The following is a 20,154-nucleotide window of genomic DNA, read 5'->3' as shown; positions in this document are numbered from 1 at the left end:
AGAACCTCAGTGAGAAATTTTCAGATTCTAACAACTAAATTACAGACTTTCTGAGACATTAAAATGTGTTTTCTCAGGGAAGTGTAGCTATGAAGATATACAGTCTGTTTATTCCTGTGCACACATACACAGAGATACTGCAGTACTAGAGTGTAAGATTTTTTTGCCTTCAACCTACTTGTAAGATGCAAATATATTGTACGTCATACAGGGCTTTATGGCAGCATATATCATATGCTGATCTGTTCCTCTCAACCACCTGAGACTAGAGCTAGAGCTCTGCCTTTTTTTCTTTTTCCACTTTTTGAACTTTCTTCTATGTGTATTTTTCCTTCTCATATTATTTTCATTCATTTTTGATAATTTCGCTTTGTTCTATTTGCTGAAAATTGAAAGAGGAGCTTTGTTTCTTGACTTCCTAGAGAGAATTTCCTGCATGGCTTTAATTTCTGCTACACTTACTTAAAACTGTTGGGTCCATTCCCCTCCTCCTCTTTGTTTCCTTGTTCCCCTGGATACCACAGCGCAGCTGAACCTTTTTTTGTTCTGATCAGAGCCAAACTATTACAAATTACTCTGTCTGGCCTAGGCTATTATTAGACCAGCCAGCCACTGTGGCTGTTTTGATTACTTCAACAGCTGGTTTTGTTACTTGTCAAAAGACCCAAAAGCAGAGCACTCTCTCCCTAGAAACAGCCTACCCAGATAAAGGACTGTGTCAGAGTATGTTCTGCTACAGTGGATCTGCCATTGCTGCTCAGGAGCACTCCTTCAGAGCACGATTTCTCTCCTGCAGACTTGTTAATGCACACCTTCCACCTAAACACCTCCATTATTTACACACCTATGTCAAGTATCACACCAGAGTTGTGATACTGCCTTTGATAGAGCAATTCTAAAGCTGTTGATCACCTGAAAATACGAACATCAATGAAAAGCGAGGCACGGCTCACAGTCACTTACAGCATGGATGGGTGCGTCTAGACAGCACTCACTAGAAAAAAGTTATTTCTCTGAAATGGAGTTCTAGATGTCCCCCCTCCACCCCTGCTCCTGTGGAGTCCTTGTGTATGAGTAGGATCTTGCAGCCAAGAGAAGTGAAGAGTATGTGAATATATACTATCCTACACATTCCTTTGTATTACCCTCTATACACTTGTTCTGCAGGCTTTTAAAACCAAAAATCATCTCTAAGCTTGAATGCTGGTGGCACATGTACACCGGCAGCGTGGGTATACATCTGGACAACGTATCCTGAAGAACTCTAGCTACTGGTGAGAAACCTCCTTTAGGAGGCAATATGCATTACTGCATGGTTTTTGTAATAAATGTAAGGGCAAAGTAGGTTTATAGCTCATCTTTCAGAAATATAATTCAATATTTCATGTGCTTCTGTCTTCCATTCAAATTTTGTTTAAATACTGGGGATTTTTACTTGTTTCCAGTAGTACTCATTTACAGTACATTGGTTATTGCCAACTGAATCACGTGTCCGCGTATGAATGGTATCATAGCTTGATCTCTTCCTTCCTGGCAAAATCTGTCCTCTGTCAATTCCAGGCATCTCCTGAGTGGCTCCTCTAGTTCCAAACCTCAGTTCCTGTCCGGAGAGCATTTCCTGCTGCCTGACCTTGGTAAGCCGCCAAGCTCTTGGCTCAGATTTATCACATTATATAATTTAGGTATTGCACTTTCATTTTTTAAGTAGGACTTTCCTCAGGTCTTTTTAATTGTGCTTCAGCCATATTAAAAATATGGAAGATTGTTTTTAATATAGTCATTATCCATTTTCCCACTCTGTCCATATATATCTCACACATAATTTCAGGCTCCCACCTGTTGCCATGCTTATGTCTGGAGCTTTGGCTCCAGAACCCCTACTCTGACTGTGTTGCACAGCTTGAAAAACTGAGTTTTGATGCAACCTCAGTGAATTAATCTTACTCTGTGAACTCAAAGCAACTCTTCATGATGGTCAACGTTAAATACCCCTAATTCTTCCATACTGTTTGGATTAGCTGAGATTTTTGGGAATGTTTCCTTAATCACAGCTAGAACTACTCTGTTCAGCATGTTTCTCTTAAGCCTAAGATCTTTCCAAACGTATTTTTCCTATTTTATGTGCTTGAAAGCCTCTATGTTAATTTTGTCAGTAGCAACAAAAGCAAGTTTAATTCAGCTTTCTGGACTCTTCAGATTTGTTTTAAGTCTATCTTATGTTTCTGTTTTTTCCTACCTCGGTAATTTACATGATAGTAAACTTCCCTTCCCCAGTAGTAGTAAAACGTAGTATAAAAAGGAGATATTCATGAAGAAGTGAAAAATGGATGGTCCTGATCACTCTTTGTGCTTACTGGAGTTTAGGAGCTGAATACAGGTGCTGGATTTTGGCTCCACAGCAAAGAACTTGAATACAAACAACGTGTGCTTGCTGTTTGCTTTGCACTGGAATTCTCTGTTGTCTCTAGCACATGCACATACCAGCATTTTCTCTCTCTTCTGGTGTTTTCTGTTGTTCCTCATGCTCTCCTTGATAGGACTGATTTTTTCTGCTTTTTGTTGCAGGTGAGGCCTTGCAGCACAGCCCTATGGAGTATTTGTTGCAGCGCTGTATTGCTAGGGCATTATGGATCCAGTCTAGATCCACTACAAGGCACACTGATCTTGCACTGAACTTTGTGAGGTGAGATCCTTCGACTAACATGCAGTCCACCCACACAGACATCATCCAGAAGCATAAGGCTTTTGCAAATGCCTATCTGTAGCGGCAGACTGACTTCTCTATTCTCACTATTATGTACTTAATATTCCTACTGGGCATGCAGTTTCAAGTTTCTAGCCTTATGTCCTTTTAAAGTATAACTAAGACACCACTTGAGCAGAAGACTTCAGGGAGAAAAATCCTCTGTCAAGGAATTATGATTGCAAAGTCAAGTGCTGAAACACCAAAAAACGCGTAGACATTCATTTATGTTCATGTACTGTGATGAATTTTTCAGTTTCATGATCACATACTTTTGTTGTTGTTCCTGTATATGTGATTTATTCAGTGCAGAGGATAGATGGTGCTTAGTGAGTCAACACAGATATTGCTCAACATTAAGATTACTCAGTATTTTGTTGCATCTTCTGGTCTAATTTGTGGTCACATACTTTATTCACCGCACATTATTCACCTGCTCTGAAGCTTAAGTTAACTTCCTCATACGCTTTTTTTATGGTGCCTAACACGGAGTCAACTGTAAAAACATTTATGATTTGATTTTACAATATCCGTGTCACGCAAAGAAACGGCATTATTTCAGTCCTCGATGTGAGGAACTGAGGCGCAGAAAATTAAGGTTAAAAATCCCCCTGAGCCTGAGGTGCCCACTTGGAAACACGACAAGCTCTTCCCTGAGGCTCCCGCCCTGGGAGCGCGCACCTTGCGGCGCCCAAGCGCGCCCCGAGCATCGCCTCCCCCCGAGCCCCTCAGCCTCCCTGCCGAGCCCGGCCGGGCCTCCCCCAGGGCCCCCGCGCTCCGTGGCCTCGTTGCACCTTTTTAGGGGAGACCGAGCTTTAACCCCAAAGCGGCCCGGCCCCCTCAACCCGGGGGGGCTGCTCGGGCCGTGCCGGGCGGCGTGGTGCCCGGGCGGCGGAGCGGAGCGCGGCGCGGCGCGGGGCCGCCAGGTTCCTCCCCCCGCCGCCCCCTCCGCCCCCTTTGGCGGCGGCGCCCGGCGGCCGCGGGGCTTCCTGCTGACGCCGCAGCGCGGCGGCGGCGGGGCGGGGGGCAGGGAAGGCCGCGGCCACCGCCCCGCGCCCCTCAGCCCCTCCGCGCGGGGCGGCGCAGCGCGGCGCAGGCGGCGCGGGGCGGCCCGCGGGGGCGGCGCGGAGGGGCGCGCGGCACCGCGGCTGCGGCGCAACATGGCGGCGGGCGCCGCCTGAAGGGCGCCCCCGGCGCCGGCCCCGTCCCGCCGCCGCCGCCGCCGCGCCCTTCGCCCATGGCCGAGGCCTGGCGGCTGGAGGAGGACGAGGAGGAGCCGCGGGAGCGCGGCAGGAGGCTCCGCAGGGGCGCGCTGAGCGCGGCCGCAGGTGAGGGCCGGGCGGCCGCGGGCGGGCGGGGAGGGCAGGGCAGGGCAGGGCCGGGCCGGGGAGGCCTCCGCGTGCCGGTGCCCCCGCTCCGCCGGCGCGGAGCAGCTCCCGGAGGAGCGCGTGGCGGGAGCGGGTGGCGCTGAGGGCCCCTCCGCACGCGTTGCTTCGGCCTGGCTCCCGCCTGGTCCCCGGGAACGAATTCCGGGTACGGGTTGGATCGCGTTAGTAACGCCGCAGCAGTCGTCCAGGTCAGTGTTGCCGGGAAGGGGTTCAGTTGGCGTGTGTCCGTACCGCCGCGTGGTGGGAACGCTCCCGGAGGTGACCCTGGAGGTGGCCCTGGAGGTGGCCCAAAAGCGTGCTCCCAGAGGTGGCCCTGGAGGTGGCCCTGGAGGTGGCCCAAAGGCAGCCACTCCTGGAGCATGCTCCCTTTGCAAGCCTGTCCCCTCTCCAGACTGGTGCTGATGTAGGCACACAGTGACCACCAGAGACGCAGCAGACCGTGTCAGGGAATAAAATACATCACCGTTTTTTCTTGTAAATATTACTGTAGAGGAACATCTAGTTATAAATCTGTCCACGTTTAGCAGTGTCCTGTAGGAAAGACAACAGAGCTTGATGGATAGAAGACAAGAACTGGTGTGTAGAAGGCATGGAGGCAGCAGCTTAGGAGCAAATAGACTGATAAGGCTTTGGAGACTTGGAGGTCACAGTAAGCTTTTGTTTCGTATGGGGAAATCCAGTGGACCCTGGCCCAGCAATTGAAAGTATCCCTGTAATTCAGTTGTCATTGTTAATTGACAGCAATCAACATTGCTTATATCAGTTTTTCTGTAGTCGCTGAGGTGGTGAATGCAGCATATTCTTCTTCTGTCAATGCAGAATCCCTCCAGAAATGCTTGGTTTCTTAAAGTCTTCTTCTGGGGAAAATGTCAGCTGCACTGCATATTTAAAGTCAAATTCCAAATATTCTCGGTTTTAGTAATTACAATACAATCTTAACACTGTTTTGTCTCAGTTTGAGCAACAGGAAATTGACCATTCCTTTACAGATGGCAAAATGTGGCAATTTGAGGGATCTCACTGCAGAGAAAAGCTTGCAGCATACAGGCCCTGTGACTTCCAGGGACCCAGGCTATGTCAGTGCTGTTCTGGGCAGGTGCAGGATTAGCAGGAGCCTGCTGAAACCATTGCGGCTTGGCGTGTGAGCAGGATTTTGCCTTGTCTAGAGCAGGGTGCAAAGACAGAGTGTTGGTTCTCTACATTTTCCACAGCAGCTAAATGTTTGAGCTACTATTTATTATGACTACTCTTTAAAGGTGTTTGCTTTAGAATTTGTTATTAGTAGAAAACCTGTATTTGGCCTTACAGTTTACATACGTATATTATCTTCGCTTTGTTGATCCTGCAGGTTATCTTGGATAAAATGCTCCTAATCAATAATAAGGGGCCTGTCTCTTCTTTTTTTATTTTTATTTTTTTACCTGACAACACCCTTGCAAAATGTGCCCTGCACTAGTTACCTTACTAGTGTAAAGTATATGTAAATGACTACCATTCTGCTTTAGCTGTTGCACCTTTTTTGCCTCTGTATGGAAGATTATACAGTGGAAGACAGTGGAAGACAAAAAGATTCCCAGCAGAATGTTCTTGAAGGCATTGTTGAAGAATATCACTTGAGGTGGATGACTTGGCTGTCCTTCCCTTACTTGACAATTCTCTTACTCTTTTGTGTACAAGTCTATAAATGCATTTTTTGCATGCAATGTGCAGTTGTGATGATGAATAGGTAATGGAGATAAGTGCCAGATAAACCTATTGGATATCTTTACAGGATTTTAAAAAACCTTGTAGTTGCAGCTTGGCTCACTGTCAATTTAAGCGTTTTGTTCTGTTAAATTGATTGTGAATGTGAACAAATTAGATTTCCGATGCATACGTAAGAGCTCAGCTTAACCAGGCAAAGCGCACAAGTAAGCGCCGAGTTGCTCACCTTTGTCCCGCCCGTACAAGGTTTGTATGTAAAGCAGAAGGGAGTTGAAAGGTAAAAGTTCAGAAATGCTTCCAAGGGGCTTGACTTACTAAATAATCAGACATGTAAGTAGAAATGATTCTCGTAACTAGCAGCATTTTACTGGAGGATCAGAGCACAGGAGACCGTCAAACGAAGAAGTGGTATTTTCCCTCGGAGCTAGTCGCAGTTGTGCTACTCCAGGTACAGTAGGATGAGGTAGGCTAAACTAATGCAATAGCTTGCCGCCGCCAGAGGAGCAATCCCAGTCTCTCTCTCATGTCAGCACTGCTGCTGCTGGTCTGATCTGTTGGTGAGCAAAGTCGCCGAAGCTGTGGCTTCCTGGCAGCCTGGGCTGAGGTACTTGGTGGCTGCTGCAGGTCTCTCTCGGAGCCCTTGCTTTGGCCCCAGTGTGTTTTAGAGCCTGCACCAACCAGTTCGTGTGTGCTAGCCCAGCAAAAAGCTCTTTTTCTTGTTAACCTCGATGGATGGGATTCTGCTGATTCAGCTTGCTGGAGTGGTTTGCTACAGAATCTGATGAATGTTGAAGCTGGCACAAGGAAAAGAGTAAGAACATGTAGCCGGGGGGGAGGTAAGGGACTGTGCCAGCCAGGAGTGAAACTGCGGCCTGAGCTGTTAGAAATCTGTGTCTTTTTTGCTGGATTAGTTTTTTTAGCTGGTCTAATGAGCTGAAGAGGCTTGCTGACGTGGTAAACAAGTGCCAGAGCTGATGTAAAGCAGGGAGCTTGGAGACATGAGCAGGTGAGATGGGAGCAGGACCATCCTTCTCCATAGCAATAATCTGTTAGACAGCTCAGTCCTCTTGTTTGACTGCCTCTTTGCCCCACTGCATGTTGTGAAGACGAGGTAGTTTTCTCTGAATTCAAGAAAGCTTTTTAACAAGTGTGTTCTGGAAAACCTGGGAAAAGATAACAAATAGAGCAATTTGAGAATCTTCTAATGGAAAGATTCTCCCTTTACAAAATACTGACTTTTTTTTTTTTTTAATTAGAATATGTAAAGTTCAGCATGTTGTCACACAAGAAGACAGGGAAACCTCTTCCTTTCCCGTTTGCCCTCCTGGAGCTCCAAGCTGGACTCTGGAAAACCCAGGATTTCTATTAGACCGCCGTCATGCCACAGGTTGACATAAAATAAGAGTGGCATATGCACTGCTGAAACATTGATATCTTGTTGCCTGCTCTCTGCGAAAAATGTTGTTGATTTCTTGAAGGATCAGATCAATTTGCAGTGATACTTCTACAAAAACCTAAACTCCTAACACTCATTGTTAAAGCTTGCATATGAACTACTCTTTAGACACATTCTGCATCACTGTGTTGGAATGGACCTCTGTACCCCTTAAGCTTGCGACAAAAGCCACTGGGTGGATCTGTTTCTACAGAGTTTGTTGTGGTATCAGGATTTTAGTCTGAGTGATCAGGAGGAGAGAAAGTGCAAGGAAACATGGAACAAAGTGATAGGGAGGAAAACTATGATATATTCTTTAGAAATTGAGAAGAATAAAATAGTTGCATAGTTCATTAAACTGAACCATCTAATCACCTTCTGTGGGAAAGGAAGCCAGTCTTGTTGGAAACCTTTAGGTTATTTTACAGCAATATAAATAAGTAAAATCATGTGATGGATTTCCACCCCCTTGTCCCTTATTTCTATCACATGCAGTATTACTCCGGAAGGAATTGAGAACACTGGATATTTATTGCATTTTGTTTGGTATTTTTAGAGTTTTTGTTTTTAATGGAGTAAGTGGTGTGGGTAGTAAAAAAAAAACAAAAACCAAAAAACCCACAAAGTAAAACTCTTTTTCCTGTTAGATTACAGGCTGTATACAGTCTAATTTTGGACCTGAATCTGGTGTGCTTTCCCATTTTGACTTTTTCTTCTGTGAGTTCTGACTCAAATAAGTGCACTTGCAGGGAAGTTTGTACTGAGTATAGTAAATCTTAATTATGAATTGCATTGATTAATTATGTGTCGGTGCACATCCTTTCAGACAAAAAAGGATTGCTGCATTAGGACTGTGAAATAATCTCAGTATTCTGATGTTATCTCAAGTGCATAATTTTTTTTAAACATATTTAGTGTCTATATCACTTCACTTTGAATTCTGGTCAGTATTTCTAGAGGAAGAATAGCCAGTTATGGATGTGGCAGATGTTCCCTACCATTAAAAAAAAAAAAAAGCCAAGTAGAGAAGTCAATAATGAAATTTATTTGAGTTCATAATGAAGAGCTATTGTGATTTGTACTTGAATGTGTAGTTAAAAATACAGATGGTCAGTAATACAAGGAAAGGCTTTGACTTAATTTAATATTGCTCTTTCTTACTTATCACAAATGCCTGTCTGTGGTTTGTTCCCACACAGTGGCTGTAAATTTTACACGTGACTTTTTGCTACGCTGACTAAAACTTCTCTGCTTATTCTTCTATTTTTTTTCTCCGTAGTATTTCAAATGTCATGGTTCTCTGGCACCTTTTTTCAGCTCTCGTGGGCAATTTAGATTATGGGTGAAACCATTAGCTTGATACATTGTCTATTTTTGGTTGTTTTATTGGCTGGTGTTCTGTTTTTTTGCCAGAGCAAGATCTAGTTCAGAGTTGGATCAATTCTTTACACTCCCACATCAAACTTGTGCTGACTTGTTTTGGAAGCTGAGAACAATAAACTGTGTCCAGTATAACAAATGAAGGTTGAATATTTCACTACCCAACATGCTGAGAAATTGCAGGGGTGCGTTTGTGTAGTGTGTCTGGTGAAATTCAGTGAACAGCAATTTGCAGGCACTATAGACTTTTTTTCAGATAAGTTAAGAATTTGATACAAGAATGCTCAGCAGCTGTTCCCATGTCAGTGCAAAATATGTGCTGGATCTTAAGGAAAAAAGAGTAAGATGATTTCAGATTCTTCCTGAAATTCTTAAGCCTGAGACTAGTAAGCGGTGATCTCCGTTAGGGCTCACTGGATCCCAACATTAACATAACATAAAGAGCTTGACATTAGCACTTCCCAGGGGTGCACATGACTTCAGAGCAGAGAGAAAAAGAGATTAGGATAAAGGTGGCTCTAAGAATTAGATGATCTATTTTTGGTATATATGTTCTCAAAATCTTAACTAAATCTTATATTGAGTAGAAAGATCTGCTTCTCACAGAACAGAAGTCAGCACTGTTCAACTGGTAACTTAGTCGTCTGCCTACCTGTGTCTTTCAGTGCTCATCTGGAAATTGTCCACGGCAAGGATAGCCGTTCATTGCCTCATATTCAGAGGGGAAAAAACCCCAACAGAACATATCAACCGTCCTGAATAAATTCATAAGGTTTACCTATGATCTGCTAGTCTGTCCATGTGCAGGCAAGAAGTCTTTTAGAAGAGGACTGAGAGGAGAGCTTATGGGTGGCTTTTTTTTTTTTAATCGGTTGGATCGTGGAGTTCAAGAAATGGTAGAGTCGATTGCCAGCTGGGTATCTCTTGCCTCTTTCTCCTGGGCTTCTGTCTCCTTTTTTTTTTTTTCTTTTTTTTTGTGCATTCCCAGAGCCTAACACAAAGGCTTCAGTCTTGATAATTGCTTCAGGCACTACCACAGTAAAACATTTAAAATATAAGGAACACAAATGATCTAATTCTTCTGTAATAATCGTTAACTAGTGCTAATATGTTGTGTCATGTAAGTATTAAAAAGATTACCTGATCAGGCCTTTCCACAGCCCATTGAAGTTACTGCAAACATTTCCACTAATTTTAGCAGTTTTTGAATCTAGCTTGTTGAAGTAAATTTAAGATACTAATTAAAGCTTTTGTATAACTTAAATAACATAGTCTGTACTGGAAAATTCATCAACATATCTTGAAATTCAAGTGTACTGTCAGTGGGAACAAAAAAATTGCCTGCAGTTATTTGGGCAAGAGTGTAGACTGAACCACAGAGTATTGTGTCTTCCAAAAAAACCACTATTCTAAAAGTGAATGCTGCTCTAAGGGAAGTAACTAAATAACTTCTGATAGTCAACAGGGTGATTCCCTGGCCCAGGAAACTGTAAAAGGACAAAAGAACAAAAAAGACTTAATGTGTGATGAAATGGACCTTCTTCACTTAGGTTTTAGCCAAAGCCAGGCATAAAAATATACCATTGCAAAAGGAGCACTGAGACTGTAGCCAGAGAGAGTAACCCATCCAGTTAAGATTGTCCAAAGACCATGCTGCTAACTGCACTTTGCAGGCAATCATTTCCTGTGACGGTAACAAATAATGAAACAAGGGTTGTTGCACAGAGCAAGGGGATGAACAGCAAAGGGCAGAATGAGTCTTAACTTTGTTGCAAGAGGTTTCTACCATAGTGGTGGTTGTTTGAGGATAAATAATATTTATAAACATATTTGTTAATATTTACTTTTGACAGTATAGCCTTGATTTAAAGGAAACAACAGAGAAGCAGAGTTAACCCTCTCTCCATTAAAAGTTAACATAGTTCTGAGTGTGCTGTTTTAATAAGTATCTAATCTCATACAAGATGTGCAGTTTGAAAAGAATTTTTATTTTGATAACACTTAAAGCCATTTGCTGTAGAGGTCTTCATTTGATGCTTATTATCTATATTTACATATAACATTGTTTAATTTCTTTACTCTGTTTTCATTTTTGTTGCCTAGAGCATGGAAGCGTTGGCTGGCAGGGACCTCTGGAGGTCACCTTGTCCAGCCTTTTGCTTGAAGCAGGGCTGTTGCCAACAGTAGATCAAGCTAGACAAGGCTTTGTCTAGCTGAATCTTGAAAACCTCCTAAAAGAGAGGGATTTGCAGCCTCTGTGGGTAACCTGTTGCAGTGCTGCACTGCTTCCTAGTAAAGAAACTTTTCCTTGCATTTAACCTGAACCTCACAAGCCACAGTAGTGACCAGTGCTGCTTGTTGTATTGTCCGCTAATACCAAGAAGAGTTTGCGTCTGTGATCTTTTTAACTCCCCTTCAGGTAGTTGTGGCTTGCTATTACATTGCTCCTTGGCCTCCTCTTTGCCAGACTAAAGAAGCTCCACCCTCTTAACCTTCTTATTGCGCAGTTCTGCCTTGCTTATTTAGTTTCTCAAACTGTAGAACAATGAAGTGAAATCAGTTTCACTACTAGCAGAGATTTTTACTCTTCTCTTGAAAGACGGTGCGTGTCAAAGTTACTGCAGCGTTCCAACAGCAGACTTCGGAAGATGATGTGTTATCTGTTCATGTGTGGCTTACGCTTGGCAAGCATCCTTCCCTGCAGTGAAGGACAAAAAGGCGTTCTGAGGGAGTGCTTTGAGCAAACACGAAAGCATAGATTTAGTAGTTGATGGCACTTAGCAGGAAAGCTTCCTTTTTTTCTCCAAGGTTGTATGAATTTTCAATAGGGCTTTATGGGTATTGATATTTTTGAAATTGATCATCTAATGTCACGCTGTATTATACTAACTGCTTCAGGTGGTGGTGTACATCAGCGGAGTTTCGTATGGTTTGGATATCTTATTAGAAAAACATTAGTTTGGCATTCCGACTTGAGAATTTAGGATCTTTTAACAAGATGTAATTTAAAATGAGGAGCTTTAAAGAGGAGCTTAATTGGTTTATGATGTCTTGCATACATTACAAAACAAACTGCTGCCTTCATTCTGTGTCTGTATATAGCTGGGTTTGGGGCCAAACCCAGGGGGCCTTAACCCTTTGAGTTGAAAGGCTAGATGAAAGCAAAGCTTCTGTTTTGATCCTGAGTTTATGAAAATGGTATACTGTCATAGTAGAAGCTGAATGTCACAGATATTATGGTTGATATTCTTTCCTACTTTTTTTTTTTTTTATTCCAAGCTTTTAAAAGGGATGTTGCATTTGTTTTGTGTATGAGTCACCTGCTCAATCAGCTCGTTTAGGCTTTTGAAAAAATGTGATCAGATCAGAACATGCCAAAGATCTGAAATGATTAACATAGACACTCCTATAAGATGGAATACTAATAGGGTGTTTCACCACAGCCTTTCAGAGCCCTAGGATTGGTTCATGCGTGCCCCATTGAGCAAAAAGAAAAAAACTTTTGACAAGAAGTTTATGATTTTCAAGTCCTTAGGAAAGTCATACTGGATCAGACAAAAGGTTCATTTAGCCCAGTAACCTGTTTCTTACACTGACCTCCTGGAATTTTACAGAAAATATGCAAGAACTCTCTCCTAAGATTTAATCTTTATGTCAAGGAAAGTTCCTTCTCTTCTGCAGTTAGTGACTTAGCATCTTCTTGGAGGCTGCATCTGGAGGGCCATGTTAAATAGTTGCCAATGGATTTATCTTTCATGAGTTTCATTTCTTTCTGAATCCACTTATACTTTTGTTCTTCAAATGTTATGTGGTAGTAGGGGGCACAACTTAATTATACATTGTATAAAATCAATTACTACTGTTACTTGCTGGTTGGTATTTTTACTAGGTGTTTGCTAGTTCTTAAATTGCGATGATAAATTTCTTACATATATTTTTCTTGTTTGATATAGTTTTGAGCATGGTGATTTACACTGTTTAAAAACTGTAGGTAACTTTTCAAGTACATGTTTCCTTAAAAAATAAAAATAAAATGGTTTGTAGTTCTACCTTGAAATAGGTTTCTGATCTGTTTTCCTTCTAAACAGAAAATTGTATGCATGGAAGAAGCCTTTTGATATGTTTTTTTTTGCTTCAACTATGACATTTTGTTTCTATTTATAGGAGGTAAGCTAAAATTAATATAAATTGTTTTCTTAAAGTGACAAGGTTATGTTTATCATGCACTCTGTCTTGCATTAAAACCTGAGCACTCTGTATTGCAGATCTACACTTAAATATTGATACAACTTGTGCACATCTGTGTTAAATCAATTTCCGAGAATTTTTGAGTGATCCCTGTGCTGTGATGTTATTAGTTATTAAAGTACTATTGCCTCATACTGTTGGGGCCACAGGACATAAACACCTGGAAACACACTCGGCATTTTGATCAGATTCTCACTGTAAATTGCTCCTTTATTGTGCTGGGTTTTTTTGTTTGTGTGCACTATGATCTAGGGTGCAGAAACTAACAGAAATCTGGGACTTGGGATCGGAGTAAAAGCTTCGGAAAAATTTCCCTCCTTTTAGCTAGTACTTTGAAAATGGCAGTGTCAGGTGCTGTAGTTGAATCTGTTGGCAAGTACTGTAAACTTCATCATGACTGATAAACCAACCTTTGCAAGTATGCCTAAAAAAAAAAAAAAAAAATGCCCGGTGACCTCAAAACCTGAGCAGTGAGGTTCAGCTGAGAGTGAGGTGCCTGCTGCAGGTCAAGACAGTGCTTGGACGTGTATCTACCAGAGGGGACATGTATCACTGAGTGATGAGATGGGATAGCGCTGCAGACTTCATGTATCCAACAGTCATGGGTGCAACTTGATGACGACAGAATGTATTTTTCCATGCCGGGGGACAAGGCTTGCTCTAGGAAATGCATAGTAGCTGCTACTGTGACACTAGGCACTCTTCGTTTCTCTAAGTCCTGTCCACTAGTTTGGCATTGGTGGATCAATCATCAAGTACTATTTAATTGAGTTGTGTCATTATGGGACGGTATTCCTGGCATCGCAGTGGTGTAGAAATGCTTTTTAGTGTCGTTACAGAGGTTGGGTGCCTCTGATGATATCTGTAGGCTTTTTTGGTGTGTGCACAGGAGGGGGATGAGGGAAAGGAGAGATCTTGGGAGCTCATGGGAAGAGAGAGGTATTTCTCCAAGGTGTGGAAGAAATGGAATGATCTCTGGCAGCATTACCAGGCTACTCAGGAACTCTGGGCTGTTCTGCAGTAAATGTGGGATCCTTTGTTCCCAGGCTTTCCGGATGGTTATGACTTTGCCTTCCTTTTGCTTGTTCATCTAAAGCTAACTTATGGTTTTTGAAGCCTTTCATTGGACAGTGGAGAAGAACTGTTTTGTGCCGCCTTGAATAGCAACAGAATGAGAGTGAATTTTGCATATAGAAGGCTGAAAAGTAAATGCATTAACCTGATGTCAAGGCTGAAAGCTGCTAAGAAATCACTTTTAAAATAGCTGCTTTCTCTATTGTATATTTTTTTGAGAGAATGGAAGGAGGAGGAAGCACAACTACTAAACATTTTGAAAAACAAATAAGAAGGCTTTGTGAAATATTGTAATTTCTCACGAGCTCAGACGCAGATGCATTCAGCCCTTACCTGAAGTAAGGTGCCACATGTGAAGACTGAAAGGTGTATGTGTGTGATATGAGTGGCTATCTGTAAAGCACTTCTTAGAATTATGACATACAGCTTTTATTTTTGTATACAAAGAAACACAGTATTTTAATTATGATTTATGTGTGTATATGGTTTGTAACTTGTGTTGAATTCAACATTTTCAGTTTTTAAACAGACCATACCCCAAGCAGTGTGTCGTGTGCCGTATTTATTTTTGCTGAACATGCATGATGTTTTTACAAGGTGGTGTAAAGGCCTTGTGCTTTATAAAGGTTGTCTGCTTTTCTGCCATCTCGAGGGCTGTGTCTGTATTTCTTGACTTGCTATTTCCTTGTTACCCATCTCTCTTTTCCTGCTGTCTTCCCTCTTTATGAAACATTGATCTTTTTCTTCTGTTCTGGAGATTGAGAAGACATCTGTATGTTCCCCACTGGTTAGGCAAGTGGACCTGTGATCAGAAGTTCATGGCACTCGCTTCCAGAAATTGCATGTTTCTGTCTTTTCAAAGTCACTGAGGACTCTCTGAATTCCCTTGGTGAGCCTCTGCGCTTTGGTGCTTGTAGAGGTCAGCCAGGACTTCTGACGTTCTCCCACTGGGTGAACTCGGTTCCTTTTTCAACTTTCTATCTCATATTGTCATAAGATCCTAATTAAGTGCTGTTCGGATGGCTGTGCACATCCTCATTTTCCCATGGACCATGCTGATGCATATGACATGACTACTGAGTGATCAGACGTACTGTACGGACACACCTTCTGCATGAGGTAAAATGGCCATAAATGGAATGCAACTCGACACAGCACGAAAAGAGCACCATGGCTTGTGGCCAGGATGGTCCTCAAGGACCAAAAGACACAAAAGTACACAGATGGCTGCTGAAAGTAACAAAGAAGTCTGAGGTACCCTAAAGAGGTTTTGGTAACGTTTAGCATTTACTTTGGGATGGGATGTGGATAAACTCATCTCACATCTCAGTAAAATGTGTTCAGAATGCCACATGACTCACATCTAAAAATATGAGTTTTGGGTGCCTATTTCTTGACTATCACATAATATGCATTAAAATATGACACATTTCAAGAACAGACAAGTGCTTAGCTTCTTCTTTTGTTGTATTGGAGCTCCATAGCTTTTGAGCGTGTGTTCAAGTCTAATGGATCAAGGATGGCTCAGATTCCAACGATTTATTGGTATACCAGCAACATTAAACAAATTTTTTTTTTTACACCTTCAAGTATGATATTCTTATTTAATGATGTTCCTAGATCCTGTAATCTTTGTTTTACAGCAAAATTCAGGAGGCCTGAGGAGTGTTAGAATAATCCATTCAGTGGTACTTATGAAAAATACAAACTTGCTCAGAATTTTTTATTTCCATGTGGCTGTCAGTCAGAGTTACTAATGTCCTTGAGGGAAAATCTTTTGTTAATAGGTTAATTCCACTTCTATGAAATATCAGTTCTTGTTAGGAAATCCTTGAGGTTTAAGAATCTTCTCTGGTTAGGTGTGTCTGTTTGTACTGGGTAGACAGTTTTGGGATTCTATCTCATAAATGTTGACAAGAGACCACCAAATGTTCCAACAACAAGCTATTGAGTATTTCAGTGGTATCTTAAGAGAAATAAATGTTGTTAATTGCCTGCTATATTTCTTGTATTTTTAAAGAGAGTCTGTTTTTTATGGTGGAGTGTATTACAATCTTTTATTTTAATATGGATTTTTGTTTCTCTGTCTCATTTCATTTCCCTGTTCTCCAAATTCCTCCCAAAATACAGGCCTATGCACTTACACTCACCATAATATCTAAATTCTGGATAAATTTATGAAGGTTTGGAAGCTGTCTCCCCTCTGCTGTTGATGGGCCCACAGTATGAAATAATCTAATAATGACTAAAAGAGGTTTTTGTTTGTTGTTTTTAAAGCTGAACTAGTTTCCTGTGTCACAGAAGTGGTAATCTCTTCAGCTGATACTGCTGCTCAGCACTTTATGGTTAATCCATGTCTTGAATGCTTTAATGAGACTTAACTGCCAAGTTGCAGCTTCCCAGTACATAATACGTAAGATCACACTGGAGACATTTATTGTTGAGGTTTGTCATCTCAGCAATAAGGCTATATTGTTTTGGGTGAACAGGTTCAGAAAACATTTAATTGCCCCAAAATTGGAGGGGAGGATTGTTGGCTTTGCGAGGGGGGGAGGTGAAATTTGCAAAATATTTCACATCCCAAAATAGACCTTCTTAATATAGTATCAACATTTCACAAATGGAGATTCCATCTTTTGAAAGTAATAAGGGTGTCATTCCACAAAAACTGTAAATGACTACCTGAAAGGCATGTAAGAAAGGCTGTTTCTACAGCACGTGGTTTTGTATTGTGTAGGTTGAGGGAAATTGCTTAGATGGTGGAAGTGATATTCCCCCACTGTCATAGCCTGAAATTATCCCTGTGTGTGGACAGGAATGCACAAGTTTAGGAAACTGTCATTCAACGGAAAAAATCCACAACAAACAAGCCACTCACCCTGTAGAAAACTTAAAATAATTCTTTTTATATTATTTTTAGAAAACCTTTTATCCTGTTTGGCTTAGTCACTCAGGCAGCAATATTTCTCTGTGTGTATTTTAGGTCTCCAGGCATAAAGTTTGGCGAAACTTAGTATGGCAAGGAGCGTGTTCTGACCAGCAGCTGGTCATGAGGCATGTGCTGGCTCACAAGCAGGAGAGAGCTGTTGGACAGATCACTGAGGAAAGAAATAACAGAATACATTTAGGTTTTGAATTCTGTGTATGAATGTTTACAAGGTGCTGAGGCACCATGAGATAAGGGTAAGGAACCATGAGTTTACTCCCACTAGTCTAACTGTATTGCATTTATTGTCAACCTAGGGCAGACAGACCCGATGTAAGGCCCTGAGATGTGTTGCCTTATTTAAGGAACTGGCAGTCTATACAGGCATGCTAAATGTCTGTTTTGGGAAGAAAATGGTAGTGCCGTACCATATTCTCAAAAGGTAATTTCCTTTTACTGGCAATGCTAGCAACTTCAGAGAAATGATTTTCAAAGACATAGAGCTAACATTTCTGAAATACCTAGAGAGAAAGGTATTTTGTGGTCATAAAGCTTCTGTTGATCAAAAAGTGTTGAGTCAATTGGTACTTTCCGCTGTGAAAGTATCAAAATTAAGTAGTAGGGTTGCTCTCAGCACCCTGCGTGATGCTGGTGGTGTGTGGATACACGTGTCTGCTTCAGTACTATGTTCCTAGTTGAAGTACATCATTATTACATTGCACTGATCAGCTGGAATAAGTCTTGTCAAAAGATATGCTGACTTATACCTTCAGAAGTCGCTAGTTTGTTCGAAAAACAGCTTTAGAAGTGACTGAGTCTTACACTTTCTGCTTAAGCTTTAGCAGGTACAAGTGTTGTAACGTGTGCATGTGCTGCATATGTTTGAACTTTGTCATTCATGTACCGAGAACAACACCAATTTCAGGTGTTACGTTTGGTCTAGGCTTAGGTTCTTATAACATGGACCTTTCTGAGGGGCAGTGAGAGCTCACATAGTCCAGTTCTTTTCTCTCTTGCTCCTGCATCATGCCCTCTCTCATGCTGGCACATATGTTTACGTTGATGCATAGACGCTTTTGCTGTCACAGCACAGGAGTAACATAGGAGCAAGAAAGAGGGGGTAGAAGGGCAGAGCAGCAGCAACAAACCAGCATTAGCAGCACTGGCAGCCATGGCCTCGGTTTTCCAGTAAATTCGCTTTTCATTTATGTGTTTTACAGGTGCACAGAAGGCTTTAAAGGTGACTGGTATTAAAACTGACAGACCAATGTCATTTTATTTGGGGCGAGGGGAGGGTAATGTAATTATTTTCTCCCAAATTTACTGCTCTGGAAGTTAGCAGCATACTGTAGAATTAAAAGCAGATGTAAAATCTGTCTGCTTTTACAATTTTGAACTTTTTATGTGTAGTGTTCTGGTTTTTTGGCCTTTTGGAGTGAAGAGAAAGCTAAACGTTAAATTAAATGAGAAAAGTTTCTTCCATGCCTCTCATTAATCTCTCCTCATGTCTTCTGCCTTTTAAACTACTGATAAGGGACTCTGCTGGTACCATACTAAAATACAGAGGTAAGTGCTCAGTTTTATGGGTTTTATTGTATAGCAGCTCCTAATCAAATTGAGTGAGGCTTATAGTAGATTCTATACGATGGAATTAATTTGCATTGTTATGACGTCTTACCTGAGAGCGGTGCTATAAAGAAGGAAGAGTCACTGTGGGCCTCATTCTGCCTTAACAAGTAGAAGAGAAAAAGATTGCAATACTAGTGGCAGTTATTGCTCATCTCAGTGCAAATAAAGAACAGCAAGCCTTGAAAATCCTACGCAAATGCAGATCTTTTGCCCCCCAAATATGCAGTTTATTTTGAGATTGAACCCCATGTACACTGACACTCTCAAAAGGGAATTTTTGGCTCTTTTGAGCTAATACAGTTGTCTAGCTGGGACTGTTGCAACATTTAGCTATGAACAGCTGGGTAATAGTGAAGGTGCACATTATTAAAATAGTGGTAGTAGCCATCACATTTCAACATAATGCCTTGTAACGTTGCTGAATCAGTCTTAATATCTGCCCTTGTTAAGGCCTGAAAGCTAGCAAAAGTTTGCTTATTTGGGGATTAAGACATTTGGATTACGGGAATTGCCTGTTTCGACAATATGAATGCTATGTGTATTTTGGTGTTGGCAGCACTGCTCGAGAGCCCGCTGTTCCTGTTGCCTGGTCTATGCAGAGATTTGCCATTGCTGCAGGAGCACTGTAACAGGCATCTCGCTCTACTGTCTATTCTGAAACCTCTGCCTGGCTGTCACACGTAGCGATGGAGACAGCTGGTTGCTCTAGCACGTGTGTCCTCCTGCGTTGCCCCCTCTGGTGGCTGCTCTGTTCAGGACCCATAAACAAAACAAAAATACAGTATTTCCTAACATAGGAAACGGTACATTCTCCCTTTGTCCTCTTGAGCCAGTTCAGCTTTTAAGAGAGATCAAGTTGAGGGATGGGAGTAAAAGTAGGAATTGTACCCATACCTTGGGATCTAATTGCACTGGAGGTTCCCAAGTCACTTGGGAGGTTTGAAGCAGCAGAATGCCTGTTAACTTTCCGTTCATTTTGCAACAGCACTTGATGTTTATACTTAAATTTTTTTGTAGTGAGAGCACACTTTTCAGTTGAAGTCACACTTAGCAACCAGATACTTTGAAGAGTCTTGGAAAATAAACAGAGAAAAACAATGGTTCTCCTTGGTGTGAGCTGCCTTTCTTCTTTTCTTTGCATGTCTTCTAAAGACAAGAGAGAATGACTTAAATGCTGTTGTTTTCTGCTTTGTTGGTGATCTTTCTGGCAAAAACTTAAGCTATTCTGGGTTTGTGGAGCAACTGAAATAACTTTATGTCAGTTATTTTTCTCCTGATGGTTATGTTTATCTTTTCCTTGAGAAGAAAAACTGTTCTGTCATTTTAAAAGCAAACAAACAAAGATGATAATTTTCCCATGCTTAAAGGGTAATAAAATTGCCTGTTAAGGAAACCTGACCCTTTCGGAAAGCAACTGGACTATGACATTTCCATCTTCCACTCAACCTTTGAGTGCTGAAAAAAGACAGAACACATCCATGCTATTGATGAAATATACACAGTACAATTTTATAAAAACACACTAGATTTGCAAAACAGTGGTGGTGTGAACAGCACGTCTTTGTGCCCTGATGTTGCCCTTGATTCTTCTGCAGTATTTAAAATGTGGTGCCCGTCTTCCTGACCT

General features: G+C 41.7%; 1 protein-coding gene across 4 annotated transcripts in view; it reads left to right on the top strand.

Annotated features, from left to right (window-relative positions):
- Positions 1-3,916: 3,916 nt before the first annotated feature.
- The window catches only part of SH3D19 (SH3 domain containing 19), an 87,225-nt gene continuing 70,987 nt past the window's right edge, over positions 3,917-20,154 (top strand). For 2 of the 4 annotated variants that reach the window (XM_067297809.1, XM_067297808.1), the window contains exon 1: positions 3,918-4,071. In XM_067297809.1, coding sequence (XP_067153910.1) covers positions 3,981-4,071 — 91 coding nt within the window. In that variant the 5' untranslated portion in view covers positions 3,918-3,980. Of the gene's footprint in view, positions 4,072-20,154 lie in introns of all 4 variants that reach the window. The other 2 variants (XM_067297813.1, XM_067297810.1) reach the window with 2 other exon arrangements.

Source organism: Apteryx mantelli, chromosome 5 (genome assembly GCF_036417845.1).
Source record: "Apteryx mantelli isolate bAptMan1 chromosome 5, bAptMan1.hap1, whole genome shotgun sequence".
NCBI lineage: Eukaryota > Metazoa > Chordata > Aves > Apterygiformes > Apterygidae > Apteryx > Apteryx mantelli.
The sequence above is the reverse complement of the archived record's forward strand: the minus strand, read 5'-3'. Positions and strand labels throughout refer to the sequence as shown.